At 39.0% G+C, this 26,228-nt stretch overlaps 1 protein-coding gene and 1 non-coding gene across 7 annotated transcripts in view; both read left to right on the top strand.

Annotated features, from left to right (window-relative positions):
* Positions 1–26,228, top strand: part of EIF2AK4 (eukaryotic translation initiation factor 2 alpha kinase 4) — a 104,339-nt gene that overhangs the window by 11,090 nt on the left and 67,021 nt on the right. For all 6 annotated transcript variants that reach the window (XR_004030471.1, XM_030814329.1, XM_030814330.1 and 3 more), the window contains exons 4-9: positions 5,543–5,695; positions 10,369–10,449; positions 12,101–12,249; positions 18,275–18,390; positions 22,183–22,340; positions 24,139–24,674. Coding sequence is in view for 5 of the 6 variants with exons in the window: in XM_030814329.1 (XP_030670189.1) it covers positions 5,543–5,695; positions 10,369–10,449; positions 12,101–12,249; positions 18,275–18,390; positions 22,183–22,340; positions 24,139–24,674 (1,193 nt within the window). In the remaining variant the exon portion in view is untranslated. The remainder of the gene's footprint in view (positions 1–5,542; positions 5,696–10,368; positions 10,450–12,100; positions 12,250–18,274; positions 18,391–22,182; positions 22,341–24,138; positions 24,675–26,228) is intronic.
* LOC115835775 lies at positions 7,174–7,275 on the top strand. The gene has a single exon (XR_004030796.1). It is a non-coding gene; the product is annotated as a small nucleolar RNA U13 (small nucleolar RNA).

Raw genomic sequence — 26,228 nt, 5'->3', positions numbered from 1 at the left:
TCCACATCTGCATTGCTCCTTGAGTCCTAAGGCCCTAGCCAGTTTGCCTTCTACTCTTTACCTTTCAGGGTCATCTTACACTTGTTTTATATGTAATGTCTGGGGTTTTTTAGTTGTATTTGGTAGGAGGAATAGGAAAAAGTAGGTATACTCCATCTTCCCAGAAGTGGAAGTCCTGATTTGTGATTTTTAATATTTACTATGTTCGCAGTAATTAGTAAAAGTACTATGCCTTTCCTGTCAGTTCACTACAGCTTCCTTTTGTGAAGGGAACATGTCCTGATTATTAAAAGAGGCAGAAACTGTTAAAGATGTACTAGTTTTGTATACCAATGTTTATAGCAGCATTATTCACAAAAACCAAAAGGTGGAAACAACCCTGTGTCCATTGACAGATGAATGGATAAGCAAAATGTGGTATATACATATAAGGGAATATTATTCAACCTTAATAAGGAAGGAGGTTCTGACACATGCTACAAAATGAATGAAACTTGAGGATGTTATGCTAAGTGAAAGAAGCTGGTAACAAAAAGACAAATACTATATGCTTCCACTTACGTGAGGTACCTTGAATAGTCAAGTTCACAGAGGCAGAAAGTAGAAAGGTGGTTGCTAGGAGCTGTGGGGAGGGGAGAATGGAAAGTTATTTAATGAGTACAGTTTAAGAAGAAGAAAAAGTTCTGGAAATGGATGATGGAGATGGTTGTACAACAATGTGAATGTACTTAATGCTACTGAACATGCATTTAATGGTTAAAATAGTAAATATGCTGTGTACATTTTGCCACAATTTAAAAAACACAGGCATACCTCTAATTGTGTTTTATTTTATTACATTTCACAGATTATTGTGTTTTTTTTACAAATGGAAGATTTGTGGCAACCCTGCATTAAGCAAGTCTATCAGTGTCATTTTTCCAAACAGCATGTGCTCACTTCATGTCTCTGTGTCACATCTTGGTAGTTTTCACAATGTTTCAACTTTTTCATTATTATTATATCTGTTTTGATGATCTGTTATTAATGATCTTTGATGTTACTATTGTAATTGTTTGGGGCACCACAGACTGTGCCCATGTAAGACAGCAAAGTTAATCGATCAATGTTGTGTATGTTGTAACTACTGACCAGCCATTCCCGTCTCTCCCTCCCTCTCTTCTTGGGCCTCCCTATTCCCTGAGACACAGCAATATTGATGTTAGGCCAATTAATAACCATACAATAGGCCGGGCACGGTGGCTCACGCTTGTAATCCCATCACTTTGGGAGGCCAAGGCAGGCGGATCACGAGGTCAGGAGATCGAGACTATGGTGAAACCCCGTCTCTACTAAAAAATACAAAAAATTAGCCGGGCGTGGTGGCGGGCACCTGTAGTCCCATCTACTCGGAGAGGCTGAGGCAGGAGAATGGCGTGAACCCGGGAGGCAGAGCTTGCAGTGAGCCGAGATTGCGCCACTGCACTCCAGCCTGGGCGACAGAGCGAGACTCCGTCTCAAAAAAATAAATAAATAAATAAATAAATAACCATACAATAGCCTTAAATGTTCAAATAAAAGGAAGAGTTGCATGTCTAGCTTTAAATCAAAAGCTAGAAATGATGAAGTTTAGTGAGGAAGGCTGTTGAAATCCAAGATAGGCCAAAGGGCCTCTTACACTAACCAGTTAGCCAAGTTGTGAATGCAAAGGGAAAGTTCTTGAAGGAAAATAAAAGTGCTACTCCAGTGAACACATGAATGATAAGAAAGCAAAACAGCCTTATTGCTAATATGGAGAAAGTTTTAGTGGTCTGGAAAGAAGATCAAATTAGCCACCACATTCCCTTACACCAAAGCATAATCCAGATCAAGGCCCTAACTCTCTTCAATTCTGTGAATGCTGAGAAAAGATGAGGGAGCTGCAGAAGAAAAGTTAAAAGGTAGCAGAGATTGGTTCATGAGGTTTAAGGAAAGAAGCCATCTTCATAACGTAAAAGTGCAAGGTGAAGCAGCATGTGCTCATGAGGAAGCTTCAGCAAGTTATCCAGAAAACCTAAGATAATTGATGAAGATAGCTACAGATTGTCAATGTTAGGTGAAACAGTCTTATATGGAAGAAGGTGCCATCTAGGATTTTCACAGCTAGAGAAGAGAAGTCAATGTGTGGCTTCAAAGCCTTATGAAAAGACAGACTGACTCGCTTGTTAGGAGCTAATACAGCTGCTGACTTTTCAAAAGTTGAGGCCAGTGCTCACTTACCATGCTCAAAGTTCTAGGACCGTTAAGAATTATCCTAAATCTCCTTTGCCTGTGCTCTATAAATGGAAAGGCAAATGCTGTATGATGGCATATCTGTTACAGCAGGGTTTACTGAGTATTTTAAGACCATTGTTGAGACCTGCTGCCCTGAAAAAAAAGATTCCCTTTAAAATATTATTGCTCATTGACAGTGCACCTAGTCACCCAAGAACTCTGATGGAGATATACAAGGAGATTAATGTTGTTTTCATGCCTCTTAACACAGCATCCATCCTGCAGCCCACGGATAAAGGAATAATTTTGACTCTCAAGTGTTATTATTTAAGAAATACACTTTAAAAGCTTACAGCTGCCATAGATAGTGATTCATTTGATCTGATGTATCTTAGCAAAGTAAATGGAAAACCTTCTGGAAAGGATTCACCATTCCAGATGCCATTAAATACATGATTCACGGAAGGGGGTCAAAATATCAACATGAACAGGAGTTTGGAATATGATTCTGACCCTCATGGATGACTTTGAGGGGTTCAAGACTTCACTGGAAGAAGTAACTGCAGAAGTGATGGAAATATCAAGAGGTCTATTACTAGAATTAAAAGTGGAGCCTGAAGATGTGACTGAATTGCTGCAACCTCAGATAAAACTTTAACAGATAATTAGTTGCCTCTTACAGATGAGGAGAGAAAGTGGTTTCTTGAGTGGTTCCTGAAGATGCTGTAAACATTGTTGAAATGACAATCGAGCATTTAGAATATTTCATAAACTTTGTTTTGAAGCAGCAGCCGGGTTGGAGAGGATTGACCCCAACTTTGAAACAAGTTCAACTGTGACTCAAAGGCTATCAAACAGCATTGAATGCTGCAGAGGAATCTTCCATGAAAGGAAGAGGCAATCGATGCAGCAACTTCATTGTTGTCTTCTTTTAAGAAATTGCCGCAACCACCCCAGCCTTCACCAGCCACCACCCTGATCAGTCAGCAGCCATCATCAAGGCAAAACCCTCTGTCTGCAAAAAGATTATGACGTACTGAAGGTTTGGATGATCATTAGCATTTTTTAGCAATAAAGTATTTTAAAATTAAGGTATATACATTGATTTCTACAGACATAATGCTATTTCACACTTAATAGACTACCATGTAGTGTAAAGATAACTTTTATATGCACTGGGAAACCAAAACCTTTGTGTGACTCGCTTTATTGTGACATTTGCTTTACTGAAGTGGTCTGGAACTGAACCTGCCATGTCTCAGAGGGCCGCCTGTGCTAGCGTTCATCTGAGTCATTGTCATATAATGAGATTTGAATGGGCATTAAACATGGGAAGGCACTGTGCAAATCACTCTTCTTGTTTACCTAAAATTTGTTTCCATTAAGTCTGGAGTACTGGAAAGTCTAAAATAGACATAATTCTAAAAAAACTTTTTTTATTTTCAAGTAAAATAGAGTATAATTAGGTACTAAAGCATGGCATAGGATTCGTTGTGGTATGGCATTCACTGATACTTGCCTTTTAAAACTAGGAGTCGTTTAATTATTTGAATGGAAATAAATACTCAAAAACAGCTTGTTCTTAAGCACTTCCAATTGCTTATAAATGATTTTTAATCTATACACAGCTCTTTGTCATGTAAAAGTAAACTTAAGTATACTCTATTTTTTCAAATTTGTAAAGCCAAAGTTTATTTTTTTATTAATTTATTCAACAAATATTTGTCTGTATACCATGTGTCACGTGCTATTCCAGCACTGGGAAAACCACTGAGCAAACCACACTGTGGGCTACACTGGGAAGGGAACAGACAGAAGGCAGTCAAATAACTGCACAACCAATCAGGCAGTTATAAGTGCCATGAAGAAAATCAGGGTGAGGGGTCTACAGAGTGTGACAGTGGAGTGGCTGTTCTTTACAAGGCGTTCAGGAGAGGCCTCCAAGACTTGAGCAGAGGTCTGAGGGAGGCCAGTGAGCCCTGTAGCACCAGGGGAGTGGGAGGCAAGAGTCAGTTTGGAAAGTAGTTCTTTTCATCCAGTCTTAGAAGGTTTATCAGATTGATTTGTACAGAAAACTCTAGTAAAGTAAATAGAACAGCAAAAGAAAAACCCTCCACAGCTTGGCTCCTGCCTCCTTTTTGGTTTAGAAGTGGTTTCTCTTTGACATGATAGAAATTGCCTACTTTCCCCAGCTTTCCTTAGAAGAGCTTTTCTTAGAATAATCTGCCTCTTAGACTGTAGACTAGTGTTTCTGACTCTAAAGTGAAATATATCCAGTAAATGCCACAGCTTCTGGTGTAAGAAAAAATGCATTAACATCACCCAACAAGAGCTGTGCTTTCTTTGCATTTGCTCCCTGAGAGAAAGGCAGGATACCAAATGAACTAACTTTATATTTTTGTGTACAATGACTTCTATTATTGTTTACCACCCTGTTAAGGCCCTTTACAAACGGTTTCAAACATATAATGAAAATAAGAATTTTTAAATCGCTTTATTGTAACTGAGAAAAAAAATCTCAATGTTATGTTCCTCATCTGCCAAAGGATTGGCACTCTTTACCTCTTTGGGGTTGGGTAACCAGTCAGGGAGGGTCTCAGAAACCTTTGTTCTATTGATTTATCAATCCAAGTATGACTTATGTCTCCTGCAGGTAAGGGAAAGGGGCTTCCTGTGTTCACATAAAGAATGTGTGAAAGGGAGACCTTTTTCTTCCACATTCTATCTGTGACTGCTTCTCTAAGTGGAAATAAAGTACTTTCTAAGTATTTGTCAGCTTCTTATTGATCAGTTACTAACAAGGAGATAATGAGGCCTTTAAATATTTGCCTCTACTCCCAACAGAATATTTTCAGTATGTTGGGTAGACAGATAAAGCTCTGATGTTAGCAATGAGTATTCTTTGCCCAACTCTCATTTTGTAGACAGGTTTTCTAGTTGGGAAGATAGCTTTTACTTTCATGCAGTCTTACATGTTTTATCAGATTTATTTCTAAAGAAAAATATTTTATTGGATTTATTATAGAGAAAATGCCAGTAAGTTGAATAGGTCTATAAAAGAAAAGTGAAGCTTTTTATTTGCCTAGGTAATGATCTGTCTTGACAATAACACAATGCCATGGGTCCTTTAAAAGCTTTTTCCTGCTGTGATTCTATCATATACCGAATTCAGAATATGTCATATCAAAATGAATAATGACATTCTAAGTGGGCCTCTGACTGCTGGTTTGCTTTCCTGTTCTGTAGCCTCTCCTGTTTGGGCCTTCCCATTATTTGATCATTTGTGGTTGATTTTTGTTTACATGTTTAGGTGATGATCTTTGAACTGGCTTACCACGTGCAGTCATTTCTCAGCGAGCATAACAAGCCCCCTCCCAAGTCTTTTCATGAAGAAATGCTAGAAAGGCAGGCTCAGGAGGAGCAGCAGAGGCTGTTGGAGGCCAAGCGGAAAGAAGAGCAGGAGGTGAGATGCTCTTGTCGATGTCTGTGTGCATGGCCAGCCTGGAGGATTGCAAACTACTGTAGGTTTTATCTGTCTCTGCCTACAAACTTATCTTTAAGTTTTGCTCACCCTTTGATTCAAGAAAGGTAGACACATGTGAGAGTATGAAAAATATGAGTGATTCCCTCCTGACACATATCAGTACTGCCCCTTAGAGCCCGCAGTCCAGGTCTTAAAGAAATAAAAGAGAGGAGAAAAGAAGCTGTTTAACCAAACCACCTGTGGTCTTTTGGAGCTTGTGAGGGTGTACAGGAATTCACTGCATTTTAGAAGCTATTTTCTTCTTCCCTGTGGAAGACTAGTATCTCATGCCCAAATGAGTAGCACAAGCCAGAGAATAAATTTTTTATTCAAACATTTAGATGTATATAGTATCTTTGATTTAAAGGATTTTAAAAATAAGACAGTTTATATCTTTACGCAAACAGATTAAAGAAAAAATACAAAGGGTTACCATTTGTATTTAAATCAAAGAGAATATATGCATCTAAATGGTTTCCATTTGTATTTTATGAACTCCTGTTTATATCCTATGCTGAGAGTCTAAAGATTTGTTTAAATTCAAGTTTGTTTAAATACAAATAGTTACCATTTGTATTTAAATCAAAGATAATATATAAATCAAATGGTTACCATTTGTATTTTTCTTTAATCTGTTTGCATAAAGATATAAACTCGTGTTATTTTTAAAATCTTTTAAATCAAAGATAATATATGCATCTAAATTCCCTTTTTGATTTTAATTTATTTTTCTAAATTTTTAAATTTTTTATTTGCTTTTTCTATTTAGCACTTTAATCAACTTATCTAGAACTTATTTTGATTCAGGTTATAAAAAAAGCCTAAGTATATTTTTCTTAGACATTTTCCTAACACATTTATTAAATAATTCTTGAAGTGATTCATAATACTTTCTTTAAACTATATGTTTAAAAATAGTTTAATGTATTTTAATATTAATAGCAAACTTGCAAGAACTGCACAGAAGACAGATAACATTAAAAACATGTAGTTGCATATAGGACAACTCAGTTAGAAAAGTATACTGAGGCCAGTTGTGGTGCCTCATGCCTGTAATCCCAGGACTTTGGGAGGATGAGGCAGGTGGATCACTTGAGGCCAGGAGTTCGAGACCAGCCTGGCCAACATGGCAAAACTCTGTCTCTACTAAAAATACAAAAATTAGCCAGGCGTGGTGGCAGGCACCTGTAATCCCAGCCACTCAGGAGGCTGAGGCACGAGAATTGCTCGAACCCGGGAGGAGGAGGTTGCAGTGAGCCAAGATCGTGCCATTGCACCCCAGCCTGGGCGACAACTAGACTCTGTCTTCAAAAAAAAAAGAAAAGAAAAGAAAAATATAGTGAATGGGTGTAATCTACTGTATGATAAGAATGCTACAAACCGTTTAGTTGCCATCAATAAAAAATGTACTTATTTTGATCCTTCTATAGTTCATAAGCTTGATGATTGGGTATTCACACACATGTGAGATACGCCACCCGTGAACCTTGTTAGGACATCAGCACATTACCCGTCTGACATGAAAGCAAAAGAAAGAAAGAAAAGTATTTACTTGTTTTTAAAAAAATCCAGATACTGGCATTATCCAGAAAAATGTAATAGGTTTATCTATAATTATTAGAAAGTCGAACTGCCGAAACTTGTTCACTGAAACATTTTGATCTGCATTAATGCTTTACATCCCCCCCATTTATATTAAAAATTCACACATGAATGAAAATAGAAAAACGGCCAATACGTGATTTCTGTGCCTTGTTTTTCCACTCACAGTCATATATGTAGGTGCCTTTTGACCCCATGGGAAAAAAATACGCAACATTCAGAAGTGTCAGGAATAATAAGAGAATTTTTTTGGGGGGGGGAATGAAATTTCCCATCATAGTGGATTCTTTTTGTTTGTTTGTTTGTTTGTTTGTTTTGAGACAGACTTTCGCTCTTGTTGCCCCAGGCTGGAGTGCAATGGTGTGACCTCAGCTCACTGCAACCTCTGCCTCCCAGGTTCAATTGATTCTCCTGTCTCAGCCTCCCAAGTAGCTGGGATTACAGGCTTGAGCCACCACGCCCGACCCATAGTGGATTCTTAAGCACGCTCTCCACGTATGTGTCATGCTAGCTGGATATCTTTCAGCACAATTGTTACATGTTTGGCATGGATAGATAGCATACAGGTTGGTGTTTTCAAAAAGGCCAACCAGATAGGCCTCACTTGCCTCCTGCAAAGCACCAATAGCTGCACTCTGGAAGCACAGATCTGTTTTAAAATCCTGAGCAATTTCTCTCACCAGATGCTGGAAGAGGAGTTTGCAAATCAGTTCAGTGGACTTGTGGTAACGTCTAATTTCACAGAATGCCACGGTACCAGGCCTGAAATGATCGGTTTCTTCACTCCTGCAGTAGAAAGTGCAGTCTTGCAAGCGGCTTTTTGAGGCCAGTGGCTTCAACCCGGGAGGCGGAGGTTGCAGTGAGCCAAGAGCTTTACCACCTGTGGATTTGTGGGCAGTCTCCTTTGTATTATACAAGCCATGCTATAGAGACCTCCTTACTTACCCCATTCTCCTTCTGCTGGAGTTATAGGTGGTGCAGCGGCGGCTGCAAATGCAATTCTCAAGTGCATCTTAACTGCTTACCTATACTAGGTTCTATTTGTCAATAATCTGTTCAACTCATCTGTTTTTTCTTGAATCTCTACCACACTCTTTGAATTATTATATCTTTATAATGTTTTAATATCTGACAAGTCAATCCTACCCCTCCCCATCACTTCATCTTCCATTGTTTTTGTTTCTCAGCCATTCTCACCCATTTATTCTTACAGAAGATGTACAGAATTACTTTCCCATAGTCAAAACAAAAGAAACATCCTGGGATTTTTATTGATTTTTAAAAAACTTACATATTTATTTAGGAAGAATCGATATCTTCACAGTATTTAGACTTCCCATTCAGGATTGTTTCTTTTTCCATCCAGGACTGTTTGTTTTTGTTTTCTGTTTTTTGGATTTTTTTTTTCTTTTTTTTTGAGACAGCATCATGCTCTGTCGCCCAGGCTGGAGTGCAGTGGCACAATCTTAGCTCACTGCAGCTCAAGGGATCCTCCTGCCTAAGCTGCCTGAGTAGCTGGGACTATGGTCATACACCACTGCACCTGCCTAATTTTAAAATTTTTTTGTGGAGACAAGATCTCCCTATGTTGTCAGGCTGGTCTTGAACTCCTGGGCTCAACCAATCCTCTGGCCTCGACCTCTCAAAGTGTTAGGATTACAGGCATGAGCCACCGTGCCCAGCACCATTTGTATATCTATTTTTATCTTTTGTTGAGGCTTTCTAATTTTCTTCCTACAGATATTACTATTTCTTAAAGTTACTTTTAGTGTTTTGTTCTTAGGTTCTTACGCCTGTCTCTTTTTTCATTTTGTTTTGTTTCTGCTTCATTTTGTTTCTCCTGTGCTTACATTAACACTGTCTTTTTGTAGGTGCCATTGATTTTGTTACTTATTTTCTATTTAAGTGTGTAGCCAAGTTATTGTTAGGAGTTTATAGTTCTTTTTTATTATTTTTATTTTATTTTAATTTCTCGAGACAGAGTCTTGCTCTGTTGCCCAGACTGGAGTGCAGTGGTATGATACTGGCTCACTACAACCTCCATTTCTCAGGTTCAAGTAATTCTCCTGCCTCAGCCTCCCAAGTAGCTGGGATTACAGGCACCCACCACCATGCCTGGCTAATTTTTGTACTTTTAGTAGAGACGGGCTTTTGCCACGTTGGCCAGGCTGGTCTCAAACTCCTGACCTTGTGATCCACTTGGCCTCCCAAAGTGCTGGGATTACAGGCATGAGCCACCGCACCCTGCCGGGAGTTTGTAGTTTTTTTTATTATTGTCCTTGTTGTTAGGAAGGCTAATTTTTATTAGAAGATAGTGACTATTTAGCTAACAATTTTGTTTTGACATACTACTATAGCTACCTGTAAGTTTGGGGTGTGTTTTTACATGTTATATTATTGCTGTTATGGTTTTTGGTGAATCTCTTAATAGTTTTGATAATTATAATCTGGAATTTTAGAGGAATAATACAAAATAGAGATCAAAATACCACTTTTAACATTGAGAAAGCTGATTGGAAAATGCAGGTGATTGAAGAATGGCAGGTAGGTATGGTACTTGGGCCATGGCCACCCCAGGTCCAGGCATTGAGGCTTGCTCAGCCCACCTTCACCAAGCTGACTGGGACCCCCATGACAGAGAGCAGGCACAAGTGCTTGTTCTCTGCAGATAGGCAGATATCAAACAGGAGGGGCTAAGACAACTGTGGGAAGAAGTGAGAAGCCAACAGTGTTGCTGTATTGGAAATCTCCTGCACGTGGAAACATGAAGAATGGGGAGTAAATTTCCCTCCCCACACACTCTCAAACCTGTTTAAATGGGAATGCCTATTGTGTAAGAACTCTGATAAAACTGATAGAACTGCAGTTTGTACTAAGATTCTGTGTTTTCAGATCTCTTAGGAAAAGAGGGTTTGAATTATTGAGAGTTAAAAGATTTTTCTGTAGTTCCATAATTTATATGTTGTAGGGTTTCAGAGATTGTCATTTGATGATGGTTTGATTTATTTCAGCAACGTGAAATCCTGCATGAGATTCAGAGAAGGAAAGAAGAGATAAAAGAAGAGAAAAAAAGGAAAGAAATGGCTAAGCAGGTACCCTATCAACTCCACCATAATAATTTACATTTTGCAAAACAAAGTGTTTTTATTTCCACTGATGACATCTGTGTTACTATCAGTAATACAACTTAAAATGAAGCTCTAAAAATAAATAAATATTCACCGTGTACTTCAGACTCCCCAAATAGGTGGCAAAATTTAGAGTTTTATGTTGTCGGTAGATGATTTAGACTTACATAATTACTGTAATTTATCAAATGAGGGAGGGAAGAGATTGCGGCTTTAATAATTAACCTGGACTAAAATTGTTGTTTTTTTTTTTTTTTTTTTTTTTGAGACAGAATCTCGTTCTGTCACCCAGGCTGGAGTGCAAATGGCATGATCTCAGCCCACTGTGACCTCCACCTCCCAGGTTCAAGCAATTCTCGTGCCTCAGCCTCCCGAGTATCTGGGATTACAGGCGTATGCCACTACGGCTGGCTAATTTTTGTAGTTTTTAGTAGAGATGGGGTTTTGCCACGTTGGCCAGGCTGGTCCTCAACTTCTGGCCTAGCAAGTGATCCACCCACCACGGCCTCCCAAAGTGTTGGGATTACAGGCGTGAACCACCGCACCCGGCCTAGGATTCTTAATACCTGGAAAATAAAATGATTTGTTGATACTGAAGAGGGAATAGAAACTATATGGATCTGCCTGAAATTTCATTCAGTGATGAAAAAGAGTAATTCAACAGAGCAGATTTAAAAGGCAGTGGTGAAAAAGGATAGAGTGCTTTTTCCTTTATTTTTCCTGAGTCTAGCTGAAGCAAAAAACCAGTTAGACATGTTTGGAGAAATTAGAGAAAATTTTACTCATTCTCTTTTACATAATTAGAGCATTAAACTTAAGGGACACGATGTGGTAGCAGGAAGAGGCACTGAAGCACCAGCAAGCTTCTCCTGGTTTAAAGCTTCAGCTTTCCTGCTGCCTTGCTCTGTGACCTTGGCAAGGTGACATTCTCTGTGACTCACTTTACTTGTCCCTTAAAATGGGACTGATAATGCCTTTCTTTCTGTCTTGTATAATTACTTCCACAGACAAGTGTACTGCCCTATGTGAAACTAAACCTGCGTAAAAACGTAAGATGAGATCCCCGTTTCCACCAGTGCTCCTGTCTTGCTCCTGACCTGCCTTCCTGTCAGCCACTCGCTGCCCTCTCTTTGATTCTCCCTTCTTCTGTTCATCTCCTGTTACTCTTCTCCCTAACTTTTTACACTATTACAAGATTCTAAGCATTTTCATTTATAAAATTTACATTTTCTTGAAACCATAACCTGCACTTCAGTTCTTGAGCCAGTACATATTTAGGCATTAACATTTTTTTAATTTTATTTTTTAATTGACCAATAATAGTTGTATATATTCATGGTGTATATAGTGAAGTTTTGATACATATAATGTATAGTGATCAGATCAGGGTAATTAGCACATCCATCACTGCAAATATTTATCATTTCTTTGTGTTGGAAACATTCAATATCCTCCTTCTAGCAATTTTAAACGATTAAAAGTTGAGTTCAATTTTATTTCACTTGTAAACATTCAGCTTGAAATTTGCATTCTATACTGAATTAATAATTATGTACCATGATTGTCTTCCATTTATGACTTACATCTAAAATAGGTTTTACTTTTCTTGTTCTAGGAACGTTTGGAAATTGCTAGTTTGTCAAACCAAGATCATACCTCTAAGAAGGACCCAGGAGCACACAGAACAGCTGCTATTCTACATGGAGGCTCTCCTGACTTTGTAGGAAATGGTAAACATCGGGCAAACTCCTCAGGAAGGTCTAGGTAAGTCCCTGGGATTTCTGATCTGGGAGAATGAAAGATGTAGAAGGATTTCACCACATTAAAGATGTAGTGAAATTTGATGGAAATTTCAGGCGATAGTCTTAATAACTTTTTTCAAACCTTATATATCTTAATATATTAGCAATATATTAGGTATATTTTTAGCAATATGAAACTAAATTGCGTTTAACACTTTCCAAGTATCATGAATCTAGTTTTGTAGCTCATTCCCTTTTTTTTTTTTTTTGAGACGGTGTCTCGCTCTGTCACCCAGGCCGCAGTGCAATGGCATGGGCTCAGCTCACTGCAACCTCTGCCTTCTGGGTTCAAGCGATTCTCCTGCCTCAGCCTCCCAAGTAGCTGGGACTACAGGCATGTGCCACCACACCTGGCTAATTTTTGTATTTTTAGTAGAGTTGGGGTTTCACTATGTTGGCCAGGCTGGTCTCGAACTACTCCTGACCTCGTGATCCACCCGCCTCGGCCTCCCAAAATGCTGGGATTGCAGGCATGAGCCACCACACCCAGCCTCATTCCCCTTTATAACAGCCTATAACACATCACAAACTTGCCTTAGTACGATTTGATTTAACATTTAATAACTTAAATTCAGTAAGTGATTTTAAAAATTTTCTTCCATTTGAATCATCATCATCCAGTGTTTCAGTCTACAATCCCTTAGGTCCCACCACAGATGTAGGGAGTCCCTGAAAATGAGCACAGGTGGGACATCTGTTACATGAGAGCAGGAACCCCAGTTGGCTGCCAGGGGTCCCCTCCCTACTACTGAGGTGGGCTCCTGGGCTGTTCCCTGTCACCACTGGTCACTTAAAAGATACTACTTGTTCTTCTATATCTTTTTCACTGAAGAATTGCGACTTTGCTCTCTATTTGCTGTGGCCCCCTGTACACCAGAAAGGAATTTTAGTGCAGAAACCATTTATGAGTGGGGTGGGTTATTAAATAGTGTGGGGACTTCAACCTTCATTATATGTTTAAATCATCTCTTGTGAGACTCTAAGCAGAACTTAAAACCACCACTTTGCTTCTATGAAAAGAAACATTTTAGGCACCAAGCTGAATATTTATATAAACTTCTATATAGTTTGTTTATTAGAAGGAACCATTTTAGTTCTTTCCCTAATTGTCTACTACTAAAAAAACAGTTCAGAAATCATTTTGACACTAATGTTTACCTACTATTAGGGTTAACTGAATTTTTAAAAAAATACTGTTTCTGATAACCATTCCTTTTTAAGATTATAACTCCTGCCCAATTTAAATTATTTTTGAATCTGGGTTTCCAATAAGCAACAGAGTTTGAAGTTGTCAGAGAATTTCACTAGGAAATATCTAACAAATTTTTGTTGTATTAGAACCCTTGAATTAAATCAATGATATAAATAAGTCTTTTCAGATATATGGAAAACGATTGTTTTAAGTTTAAACATTTCTATTTTTGTGGCTAACTATAAACAGTGAATCCAAGGTTAGGCTTGTTTTTGAGATCGGAGATAGCACGCTGGGCATGGTGGCCCGTGTGTGTGATCCCAACACTTTGGGAGGCCAAGGCTGGAGGATCACTTGAGCCCAGGAGTTCAAGACCAGCCTGGGCAACAAAGCTCCTTCCCATCTCAGAGCCTCTGCCGACCCCTCTGCCTGGACTACTCTCCCTCTGGCATTTTGCTTGCTGAGCTCCTCCTTCTCATTCAGTTCTCCCCTCAAATGCGACCTTCTCAGGGATGCCTTCCTGAGCCCCCCTCTACGCTATTTCCCTGCTTTGTCCCTTGCTCTCCAATTCTCTGTTTTATTTTTTACATAACACTTAGCACTAGCTGAAATTGTTATTCACTTGTTTGCTTTGGAATGTGAGGTCTGTGAGAGCAAAGCCCTCATCTGTGTTTTCCTCAAAGCCTGAAATAGTGCCTGGAAGACACGTGGTAGGTGCCTGGTAAACATCTGATGCAGGGAGGGAGCGAGGGAGGGAAGATGACACAGGGAAAGTGGGACACTGTGTTTCTGGTGTTTGTAGGGTCTACAGCCTCTTTAACCAGGGCAGTTTTGCTTCTCTTGATCTTTAGGGTATGTAAAAAACCAGTGAGGTTTTATTTAACAAAAGATTTTCACGCTGAAAAGAAGAGAAAGAGAGAAAAGAGAATCACTCACTATTCTAGTGGAAAGAACGTAAAGGCCTGATACTCAAAGGCTTTTCACTGAGACTCTTTGCTTTTGTTGAAGAACTTTATTTTCTGTCCTTCAAGTCTTCGTTTCCCACCTTGAAGGATTCACTTTTTAGAATATTAAGGTAAAAATCAAAAAACATAAAATTAGCTATTTTAATGTGTACAGTTCAGCGCGAGGCTGTATTTGTGAAGTGCAGACATAGTCCCCCCAACCCCCTGCCTTGCTTCTGGGATGTTGCTCCTCATAAGTGGGCAATATGAATTTTGTAGAAGAAGCAAAACTAAAAATCAAAAAACCTCTATAAAATAGCTCATGGTAGAAAATTACCTTCACATATTCAGACTTGCTGTCTTTGCAGATTACCATAGTGTAGCCCAGAATCTGGAATATATCACTCATTTATATCTACCATCAACAAGATTAGGTTATCTAGTTTGTTTTCCCTATTCTAAAGCCAGGTATGGTAACTGCTGGCTCCTCATCCTTACAGAGAAGAGATCATTAAGGGTGTAAGGATTCTCTCTGCTCTCCGCAAAAATCTTGGGGAACTATTAAAGTATAAAGGTGTAGGGGAGAGAGGATCCTTGATACGTCTCTCCAGACATGGTCCTCTGTTGTTCAGTTTCTCTAGTTGGTTCCATGGAGGCATAGACTGGTTTACCTCAAATTAAACAATATCAGGAATTCTTACTAATGTTGTCTGTACAAAGTGGCTCTGTGTTTCAAATTAAGGGACCTAGAACTAGCATTTTCTGTGGCATCTTGGTGAGTTAGACAGGAAGGTGAGACTATCCCTGCCCCTGTGTCTCAGATGAGATCCTTTTTCTCCCTCCTGCCCCAACATCTACACATTGATCATAATGGTAGAGCAATCTTTTGGATGGTAGCCCAATTCTCAAGTCCCCACTTGAAAAATTGTCATCTCTTTTCTTGCCACTTGGCTTTTAAAAAAAAAAAAAAGGTTATCCTTTTTTCTTTTTTCAGGTATCAAGCTCCTAGCTGCCTAATTTAGTTATCTAAAATTGTATTATGTTTCATTCTCTGTTCTTTTTAAAGACCTAGATTAATACTACTTGGTAATTTTATTTGAAACACGCTTCATCCATGTAGGTTGAGAACTGCCACAGTTACTTGGCAAAACTGATAACATGGGTGATATTTTTAATATTATAATAATATTGCAAACCTCATGAACATCCATACTCTGGAATAGATCATGATGATGAGACCAGAGTCATAGCTTCTGAACACCATTTGTTTGCACTAGGATGGCTGTTTCTGCCAGAGTACAGAAGCCGTTTTACTTATGAATGGATTCAAATCCAAAAGGTTGTTCCAAGCCCAGTTCTTGATGGGTCCCAGGTAGACAGTATAAGCATCCAATATATATGAATCTTTTTGGCAAAAACAATAGACATGGATGACATTGCATTTGTCTCTTTATTCCTTCTTTCCAAACTCTGTGATTTACTTTTTATCCTTCAGAATTGTTTCTGCTACAACCTGTGCCATGCAGCATGTACCACATTTGTCGTTTTCTTACTTTCACTTTTAAGATTATCTCTACTTTTTTTTCAATCCTAGTTATTCCTTAATCTTACAGCCGTCAACACTCATTGTGTTTGTACTTATCAGTCATAATAGGGTGATTCACATTCTAAAACTCCTTAAAACCAAGCATTTACACATTGTAAACTTCAGAACAGAAAGATGGCCTAGACTAAAATGACCATTAGCACCATCTGCTGAGGAGGCCAGAGCTGATGTAGAGATGCTTCTGCATAATTTATGTTACTAAGTCTAGCATATAATTTTAAATCTTTGCTTTTATCCTTTTCTCCATAAATCTCAGTGTGTCCCTAGTTGCACACATAACTTTAGAAGTAGAAATTTGAACAGAACTACAATGTATTTGTTGTTTTCTGATGTTTAGAATATGTGGACATGGGCCAGGTGTGGTGGCTCATGCCTGTAATCCCAGCACTTTGGGAGGCCGAGGCAGGCAGATCACGAGGTCAGGAAATCAAGACCATCCTGGCTAACATGGTGAAACCCCGTCTCTACTAAAAATACAAAAAAATTAGCTGGGCATGGTGGCGGGTGCCTATAGTCCCAGCTACTCAGGAGGCTGAGGCAGGAGAATAGCATGAACCCGGGAGGCGGAGCTTGCGGTGAGCCGAGATCGCGCCGCTGCACTCCAGCCTGGGCAACAGAGCAAGACTCCATCTCAAAAGAAAAAAAAAAAAAAGAATATGTGGACATATGTGTGGTGTAAGATATGTGTATCATAATACATAATCTTGTCACCAGTGTGGGAGGGGTTTGAGGAAAGCGAGGATGTGTAGGATTGGAAGCAGAAAGACCAGATAATAACAGAGTATTGCATATGTCCAGCAGAAAGTTGGAGATGAACTAAACAGGGCAGGGGAAATAGAGAAGAGAGGGTAGTACTTGAAGACCAATTAGATGCAGATCTAGGAGCCCAAGGAGACTCACAGGTTTCTCACCTGTGAGACAGAATGGATGACTATGCCTCGAACCAAAATTAAAGAGTCAAGGGGAAAAATCAGGTTTAGAGCGAGTGGAGGGAGGTGGCAGTTTTACTGACGTTGCAATGGTGTGAGGGGTAAATAGTGCAGGAGTGGAGACAGCAAGTGCAGGAATGTGACTATGAGGAACAGGATGGGGCAGGTGGTGCAGGGTTGAGGGAGGGGAATGTATGGATCAGAGAGATTTATAGGCTGGTGGGAGGGAGCCCAGAGAAAGGGGCTGATTGAACATACAGGAGAAAGGGACTAACTAATAGACTAAGATCCCAGAGGAGACCTCTGTAGGGGATGGGACTGAGGACAGGGGTAGCCATCCTTCCTTAAAGTCACCCACAAAGAAAGAATAGTGCCAATGCCAAGTAACTTTATAGATGGAACAATAGAAATTGTGGACTGTATTCCTCATCGCCTCATGTTCTCAGTGAAAGTAAAAGTCAAAATCATGCTGAGAATGAGAGGGTGATCTCTCTAGAGATCTGTCCATGCACATCATCAAAGTGTTTCTGATAAGTGTTCAATCCTGACCATCAAGAGCTCTCTCCCTTACCTCTTCCTTGCAACCCTCTCCCCTAATTTATTGTTTCTGCATTATGATCTAGTTCCTTAGCTATTGCTCCCCACCAGAAAAAAAGTAGAAAAAAAGAAAGAGAGGAGAGGTTGGGTTTTAAGTGTTTCGGAGAAGTCATGGAAGGGAATGATGGGAATATCTACCAAAGACAAGCAAGAGAAGGAATGTGCACTCAATGGCTGGAGGCCCAGTTGGAAACCAGGAATTTGTGGTGGCTCCAACCCCCTCTGTTTTGCAGCTTTCTCCAGATGTGCATGTGCATGGGAATGAAGCAATATGGGATACATGTGGAATTGATCTAAATCACTGCTGACCAGTAGAACTTTTTATGATAATGGAAATGATCTGTATCTGTGCTGTCCGATATAGTAGCCACTAGCCATGTATGGCTATTGAGTACTTAAATGTGGCTACTGCACATGAACTGAATTTTCAGTTTTATTTTAATAGCCACAGCATTGGGCAGCACAGACCTAGAGTTAGGGATTTGTGGTTTTCATGTGGAGAAGATGACAGTGGTAAGTGGGGGAAGTGAATGGCTTTCCCCTTAGCACTGCCTGCTCAATTCCCAGTTAGAAACAGATGTTAGACTCTGAGTGGGCTAATAAACAGTAATAAACAGGAGAAAATGGAGGGGCATTCTTGCCTATGTTAATCTATAACATTCCTATGTTAATCTTAAAGAAAAAAATGTTCAAACGTATTGTTCAAATTTATTTTTAAGGCGAGAACGTCAGTATTCTGCATGTAATAGTGAAGATTCTCCTGGCTCTTGTGAAATTCTGTATTTCAATATGGGGAGTGCTGATCAGCTCATGGTGCACAAAGGGAAATGTATTGGTGAGTAAACTAGCAAAATCTGTTTATATTATTGTAATGGCAAAAGTTAATCACGAAGGAATGGGATAGATTAGACACTGTGTCATTTAGACCAGTGCAGTCCAAGGAAGACCGTCAAGCTGGTAGTTATTCTGCCGCCCATCCTTAATGACTGGAATGAGAAGTCACGCAGGTTTCCGCTAATTTAAGATGGAAATAAAAACCTGTGTTTTTGGCTGGGCACCGTGTCTACCTACGCCTATAATCCCAATACTTTGAGGGGCCGAGGTGGGAGGATTGCTTGAGCCCAGGAGTTCAAAGCTGCAGTGAGCCGTGATCATGCCACTGCACTCCAGTGTGAGTGACAGAATGAGACCCTGTCTCAATAAAATAAAATAAAATTTAAAAACCTGTGTTCTTGGAATATTATTAACATAAAGATAATTTTAAATCTGTCATCATTATAATTATCCAAGCTTATTGAAACAAAAAAATGATTAAAATATTATCAGTCAGTAGAATTTTACATCATATACATCTAATGCTGATCAAATATGTGTAACAAAATGAATTCTAATGCCTATGATCTTTTTTGTTGTTGAGACAGGGTGTTGCTCCATCACCTAGGCTGGAGTGGTACAGTGGTACAGTCATAGTTCACTGTAACCTCAAACTCCTGGGCTCACTCAATACTCTCCCCTCAGCCTCCTGAGTAGCTAGGACTACAGAAATGTCTGTGGTCTTTATTGACCAGATCTCATTTTCTTAAGTGGATATCCATCTATTTGGCATTTTCCTGCTTGACATGTTATAACTGACCAAGAAGACCACCTTATTTTCTATATGCCTTATTTAGAAGTTTTGTCTACTCATGGCTATTTGGCATGAAGCTGGTTCAGCAAATCAGAATTTGAATTGCTTATACTAAAGTCAAGTTTTTGGTATCTCTTCCTTTGCCCTAAATGTATATCATCTTTACCCAGCCTTACAGATAAAACCAGTAATTGGTATAGAAACCATTTATACATACTGAATTTGGCAATTAACTTTCATTTTCAATCCCATGAATATTTTTGCCAGAGTTAACAGGTAGCCAAATTATGTGAAATGAGTTTGCTTTCTTTTGGCATCTTTTCCCCTTCCTCTTTAAGGAGATACAAATAAGCAAAAGAGTTGCCAGGAAGCAGGCAGCAGGTGGAGGGAGAAGAAACCAAACTTCTCAATAATCTATGAGCTAGATACTTAACCTTGGCAGACAAACAGCAGCCTGGACAGTAAAGGATCCTGCACATAGACAGAGCTGCCATATTTTAGACAAAGCAATCATTGGGCAGGTTCAAGACCTTGGTAGTAGTGGTTAGCTTTGGACCTGAGACTGTCCTTGACTCAGACATTTCAGATTCATGAAGTGACAACATAAAACTCACTACTTCTAATAACCTGGGGAAATCAAGAAGGCAAATTAATTCAATTCTTATTACCTTAACTTAGTCTCTTATTCTCACTGGTACTCATTAGACAGATTCACCATAGTTAATACCCTTATTAGAAGGCACATTTTCAGTTGGAGAATTTTTAATAAAATCACCAAGTAAATTATTCATTTTGTTTTCTCACAGTGGGTCTGATTTTTTAAAATATGCCCTAATTGTCTATGAAATGTTTTTATAAAAGATTAACTACTAATTTTTTATTTTCGATGAAGTATTTTAATTAAAAAACAATATTTGTTTTTCATTTTAAAGTTGTTAGAAATAGAGAGAGGAGAGAACTTACTTATAGGTATGGCTATAGCACTACAGAGACTGTCTGTATAAATGATCATTGTGGGCATATAGAGTCAGTTAGAGTTCTTTTGATAATGTATTTTCTCTTAGCCTCATCTCAGTATATTCTTTTGTCCCTTTTATTATCCCCATCATGAAAAACTGACAAGAGGCTGGCAATACTAAAATTATAATTTTTTAAACCCCAGCAACTATGAAATGCCTGCCTAGTCCCAATTAGGGAAACAAATATTGCAAAACACTGTACTGCATAACACACAAATTTAATTAGGCTTTATGTAAATAACGTCTTACTCCATCCCATAAACATTTAATGCCATGTGTTTCTAGTAGACTGCTTAGATCCCACGTTTCTCAGGTTGCTTCCTTTGGTTGACAAATTTTTAAACAGCAGGATTTTTTCTCCTTAGGCAAAGACTGTCAGGGGTTATTTATGACTAACAGATCATTTTAATTAAAATCTCTAAATTATCAGCATTCCCATGAAATAAAAACTGCTTGTCAGATAAAAAGTCAAAGTGAGCTAGTTCAGCCATATTTCTCCAAAGTATTTTTGCTGAGACATCTTTATCATATATATACAGGTTACTTCACCTTTGATTATTCAAATAGAAAAGATAATTATCAATGTCTCTCTAAAAATTTGTTTTCATTATAAAGATAGTATAGCATCATGGAAAACTATTATTTATATAAGAGAAAAAGGCAGATTACTATATATCGGGTTATCAGCTGGGGGCAATTTTGCAGCCTGCAGGACATTTGATGATGTCTGCACACATTTTTGATGGCTAACATTGGAGTCGGGGTGCTATTGGCATCTAGTGGGTAGATACCAGGATTGCTCCTAAAATCCTACAGTGCACAAAACAGCTGCCTACAACAAAGATTACCGGGTCCAAAATGTCATAGTGTCAAGGTGCTATATATATGCTATGATATGGTAAATTACGGGGTAAAGGAGAATAGAGGGAACTAAAAGAAAAATAAAACAAATGGTGATTTTTTTCTCCTTTTCCAATTTTTTAGAATTTTCTATTATTGTTTTAATGAAAATAGAGATTTTTATAAGAAAATTTTTGGTGTTAACAGATATTTAGCTCTCCCTGTGTAAGTGAGAACCATGTGACTATCACTAAATAAATGTGTCTCATTTTCTAGCTTCAAATCTAAACTGTCATCTCTTGTTCTTTCCTTCCAAAGCATTGACCAGTTTGTATTTACTGAGCATATTCAAATTTTGCATTTAGAAACTCATTGAAGTATTCAGATTTTCAAATTACTGTTTTAGTGTGCACACTAATCTATATTGATCTTGATGGCTTGTTCTCTATTTTCATATTCTTTCTGTCATTTTAGTTGGTATTTAGCTGTATGAGAGTACACCAGTAGACACAGTCAGCAAAGGTAAACTCGTTATGAAAATAACATTGTGCATAATGGCTAGTAGCATAAAACACTGGCCTCTTTTGTTTTTTGAAACAGAGTCTTGCTCTTGTCACCCAGGCTGGAGTGCAATGGTGCACTCTAGGCTCACTGCAACCTCCGCCTCCCAGGTTCAAGCGATTCTCCTGCCTCAGCCTCCCAAGTAGCTGAGACTCCAGGTGCCCGCCACCAAACCTGGCTAATTTTTTTGTATTTTTAGTAGCGACGGGGTTTCACCATGTTGTCCAGGCTGGTCTCGAACTCCTGACCTCAGGTGATCCATCTGCCTCGGCCTTCCAAAATGCTGGGATTACAGGCGTGAGCCACCACGCCTGGCCAAACATTGGTCTCTTTATTTGCCTGATACTAAGATCTCATTGTTGATTCTTGCCCCTTATAAAAAATTATTTTAGGACTCAGGGTATATTGCTAAATATCAAAAATTGTTTACAAAAGGACATTATTACATAAAGTCCTATTTTCCATAGTTAGCACGTGGTATCCATTGTTGAACTAAAGAATGTGTATTACCCCCTCCCTTCCTTCCCCCCACAGAAAACATACCAGTGGGATTTAATTACACTTTCTGTTTAATGTGCAGGCAGTGATGAACAACTTGGAAAATTAGTGTACAATGCTTTGGAAACAGCCACTGGTGGCTTTGTCTTGTTGTATGAGTGGGTCCTTCAGTGGCAGAAAAAAATGGGTCCATTCCTTACCAGTCAAGAAAAAGAGAAGATTGATAAGTGCAAAAAGCAGGTAAGCATCCAAGGTGGCTGACTGAGCAAAAGGCCTAATCTCAGGCTTTAGGAGATGACAGAACAAAATAGCCCTGCATTTGTTTGCCCTGCAGAGATGGTCCAGAGCAGTATGAGAACTGTTTGACCAGAGAGAACAGTGAAGGACCAGTACCTCTTTGCCCCTTGCTTCTGGTTTCAGAACTTTCACAACATGATCAAAGCACTTCCAGCTGCCTTCTTAACCTCCTTTCTCAGCCCTTAGTATGGCATTAACAGTCATCTTTCCAACTGGGACTAAATACTAGTTCATAACTGGGTTTTTTTGCAATTCTTCTTTTCCCTACTCTTTAAATATTGCTTCAGGGCTGGGTGTGGTGACTCATACCTGTAATCCCAGCACTTTGGGAGGCCGAGGTAGGAGGACTGCTTGAGCCCAGGAGTTTGAGACCAGCCTGGGCAACATGGTGAAACCCTGTCTCTACAAAAAATTTAAAAATTTGTGGGCATGGTGGCACATACTTGTGGTCCCAGGTGCTTGGGAGGCTGAGGTGGGGTAAATGCTTGAACCCAGGAGGTTGAGGCTGCAGTGAGCTGTGTTCATGCCACTGCACTGCAACCTGGGTGACAGAGCAAGACCCTGTCTCCAAAAAAAAAAAAAAAAAGAAAAATACTGCTTCAAAACTGTATTTTGGGGGACTGGAGGATTTTTAAGTTAATTTATAAATTATGATTTATAACCAAGCATAAGGAGAACATTCAGTATTGCATATTGCAATGTGCAGTGTTACATAATAACAAGGTTTACAAAAATCATAGATAAAGCATGGTGTTCAGAAATGTGTATGTATTTAAGTATAGAAAGAAAACTGAAAGTAAATGTGCCAAAATCTTGAGTTATCATTGGGTGGTGACCACATAGATAGCATGTGGGTATTTTCTTTTTTTTTCTGAGACGGAGTCTCGCTCTGTCGCCCAGGCTGGAGTGCAGTGGCACGATCTCGGCTCACTGCAAGCTCCACCTCCCGGGTTCACGCCATTCTCCTGCCTCAGCCTCCCAAGTAGCTGGGACTACAGGCGCCCGCCACCACGCCTGGCTAATTTTTTTTTCATTTTTAGTAGAAACGGGGTTTCACTGTGTTAGCCAGGATGGTCTCGATCTCCTGACCTCGTGATCTGCCCACCTCGGCCTGCCAAAGTGCTGGGATTACAGGTGTGAGCCACCGCGCCCGGCCACATGTGGGTATTTTCTATCAAACTATTTTTTTAAATGTTGACAGTGATCTTTATTAAATCAGAAAAGATTTTTTTTTTTCTATCTTCAACCTTAACTCCTCTTTGCCATGTGAGGTTCTGAGGATTAGGATGTGGACATCTTTGAGGAGCCATTATTCTGCTGCTAAAATCATATACTATATTTTTAAAAATCCAAATACAAAGCTAATCAGAAAAGGTTATTTTTAAATTAAAGTTTGTTTTTTCTGGTGGCCATACCTCAAAAGAATTTTATTTTAAAAACTGTTCACTAATTTTGTAGTATATGCATAGTAGGTTTTGAGATTAGAGAAGTGGAGAATTAACTAAATTTTTTCCATCTTTATGAACTATTAGATTGACCATATGGTTTGGGGAGGATTCAGTTTAGGGCATATTTGTTCTCCTCTCATTTGAAAGTATGTTTTCTATCAAATACTTCACTTTTGGTTTTGTTTTTGTTTTTTTATGCCCCTATCTTGTATGATCAAATACTTCACTTTTGAAATGAAACCCAAGTTAATGTTGATTGGCCCAATATTCTTTTTTTTTTTTTAACTTACCAGATTCAAGGAACAGAAACAGAATTCAACTCACTGGTAAAATTGAGCCATCCAAACGTAGTACGCTACCTTGCAATGAATCTCAAAGAGCAAGATGACTCCATCGTGGTGGACATTTTAGTGGAGCACATTAGTGGGGTCTCTCTTGCTGCACACCTGAGCCACTCAGGCCCCATCCCTTTGCATCAGCTTCGCAGGTACACAGCTCAGCTCCTGTCGGGCCTTGATTATCTGCACAGCAATTCTGTGGTGCATAAGGTCCTAAGTGCATCTAATGTCTTGGTGGATGCAGAAGGCACCGTCAAGATTACAGACTATAGCATTTCTAAGCGCCTCACAGACATTTGCAAGGAGGATGTGTTTGAGCAAACCCGAGTTCGTTTTAGTGACAATGCTCTGCCTTATAAAACGGGGAAGAAAGGAGATGTTTGGCGTCTTGGCCTTCTGCTGCTGTCCCTCAGCCAAGGACAGGAATGTGGAGAGTACCCTGTGACCATCCCTAGTGACTTACCAGCTGACTTTCAAGATTTTCTAAAGAAGTGAGTATCACTGAGATTCTCTCGAATAGCACTTTACTCCTGTACTTTTGATTGTGCTGGAGTGTGCCAGACATCTAAGTGATGTGGAAGCTGAAAAGTGAGGAACAGGACTTCATTCTTTGCTCTCCCAATGCTGTCCTAGTCTCATATGTTCTGTTTTCTCATGTAGGTTGGTGATTCTCTTAACTACCACATTCTCTGAAATTCACTTGGAATTCACACTTGATTTTCAAACTCCTTTTGGGGGACTGATGGGATACTCTTGGAAGTCAATAGAGATTGTTCTGGTGAGAAATGCCCTAGGTATTCCAAATACTGACCTTTGCTGTGGTTCCTAAAGGGTCAAAGACAAGGCTCCTTATTTCAAAAACAGCTTTGAGAGTGAGATTCTGCCCCTTGTGCTTCTTAACCATTCTTCATTGGCTGTCTCCTTCATTTAAGTTGTAGAATGCAAATAACTTCCTTAGTCTAGCCAGAGGAGTTTCAATACCTGTAAATCACAGGTGCATGTTTAATTACAAAGCCAAGTTTTATCCAATTTGGGAGAACCTTTCTTGAGATGTTTCCTCAGGCCTAATATGTTTGTCCAGGTCCTTCACTTAAGTGTTTTCTAATTTAGTTCTGCCTCTGTTTTCAGTCCAAGCCAGAGCTAAGTTCTCTCAGTTTCTGTTAACTAGGAGATAAGATCCCTTCAGTCTGGATTTTTCCAGATGCTCCCCTGGTCCAGCTGTCCTGCAGGAGTTGACCTGGGCTGGTTTCTTCCCTTTCTGACACTCTTTGTTTTTTACCTTCTTTTTCCCAATCATTTGCTTTTATTTACTTTTTCCATTTGCAACATTTCTTTTACCCTTCACATTTCTTGCCCTATTCCATCTATCCCAGTAGCCAGTTGGCCTGGTTTACATTGTTATGCCCTGTCACTGTTGGTCTTACCATTACAGATGTGAAAGTAGCTGCACTTGTGTTTGAATGAGATTGTTTTTGTGTAAAGTGAATATGAGATAGATAGATAGATAGATAGATAGATAGATAGATAGATAGATAGATAGATATACATACAGTTGTGGAAAGGGGCCAACTTTGATTCTTTATGTTGGTTTCTCTCCTTAAAGTATATGAAAATATTAAGATTTCTAAAGAATCTTTTATGGTATCTTTTTAATGCAATGGAACTTTAAAAATATTTATTTAAATGCACCCTAACAATGAGGTTGGCTAAAATGACAAATATGATGATAGAATCACAGATGGAAAGTTTCATTTCCATCTTCAAAATGTCACCTTTAGTGTTCTGCCTTCTTCATTGATGAAGAGTAATTTAGTCAAGGTTAGCAATAGCATCATGTGTTGTTAAAAACAGTACTGGGAGGTTTAAGTAGAAGTACCTTTCCTTTCTCATTTAGTAGCAAAATGAATGGGCTCAGTAGCTAAAACTTTCCTAGTTCTCTTCTTAAATAGCTGTATGCTCTGTCAGTTTTAAACTTGAGATCAGCACAATTTCTTATTCCTTTTTTTTTTTTTTTTTTTTGAGATGGAGTCTGGCTGTGTCGCCCA

This window comes from Nomascus leucogenys, chromosome 6 (assembly GCF_006542625.1).
Source record: "Nomascus leucogenys isolate Asia chromosome 6, Asia_NLE_v1, whole genome shotgun sequence".
Lineage (NCBI taxonomy): Eukaryota > Metazoa > Chordata > Mammalia > Primates > Hylobatidae > Nomascus > Nomascus leucogenys.
Note: the sequence above shows the minus strand (reverse complement) of the source record. Positions and strands in the feature narration are given on the sequence as shown.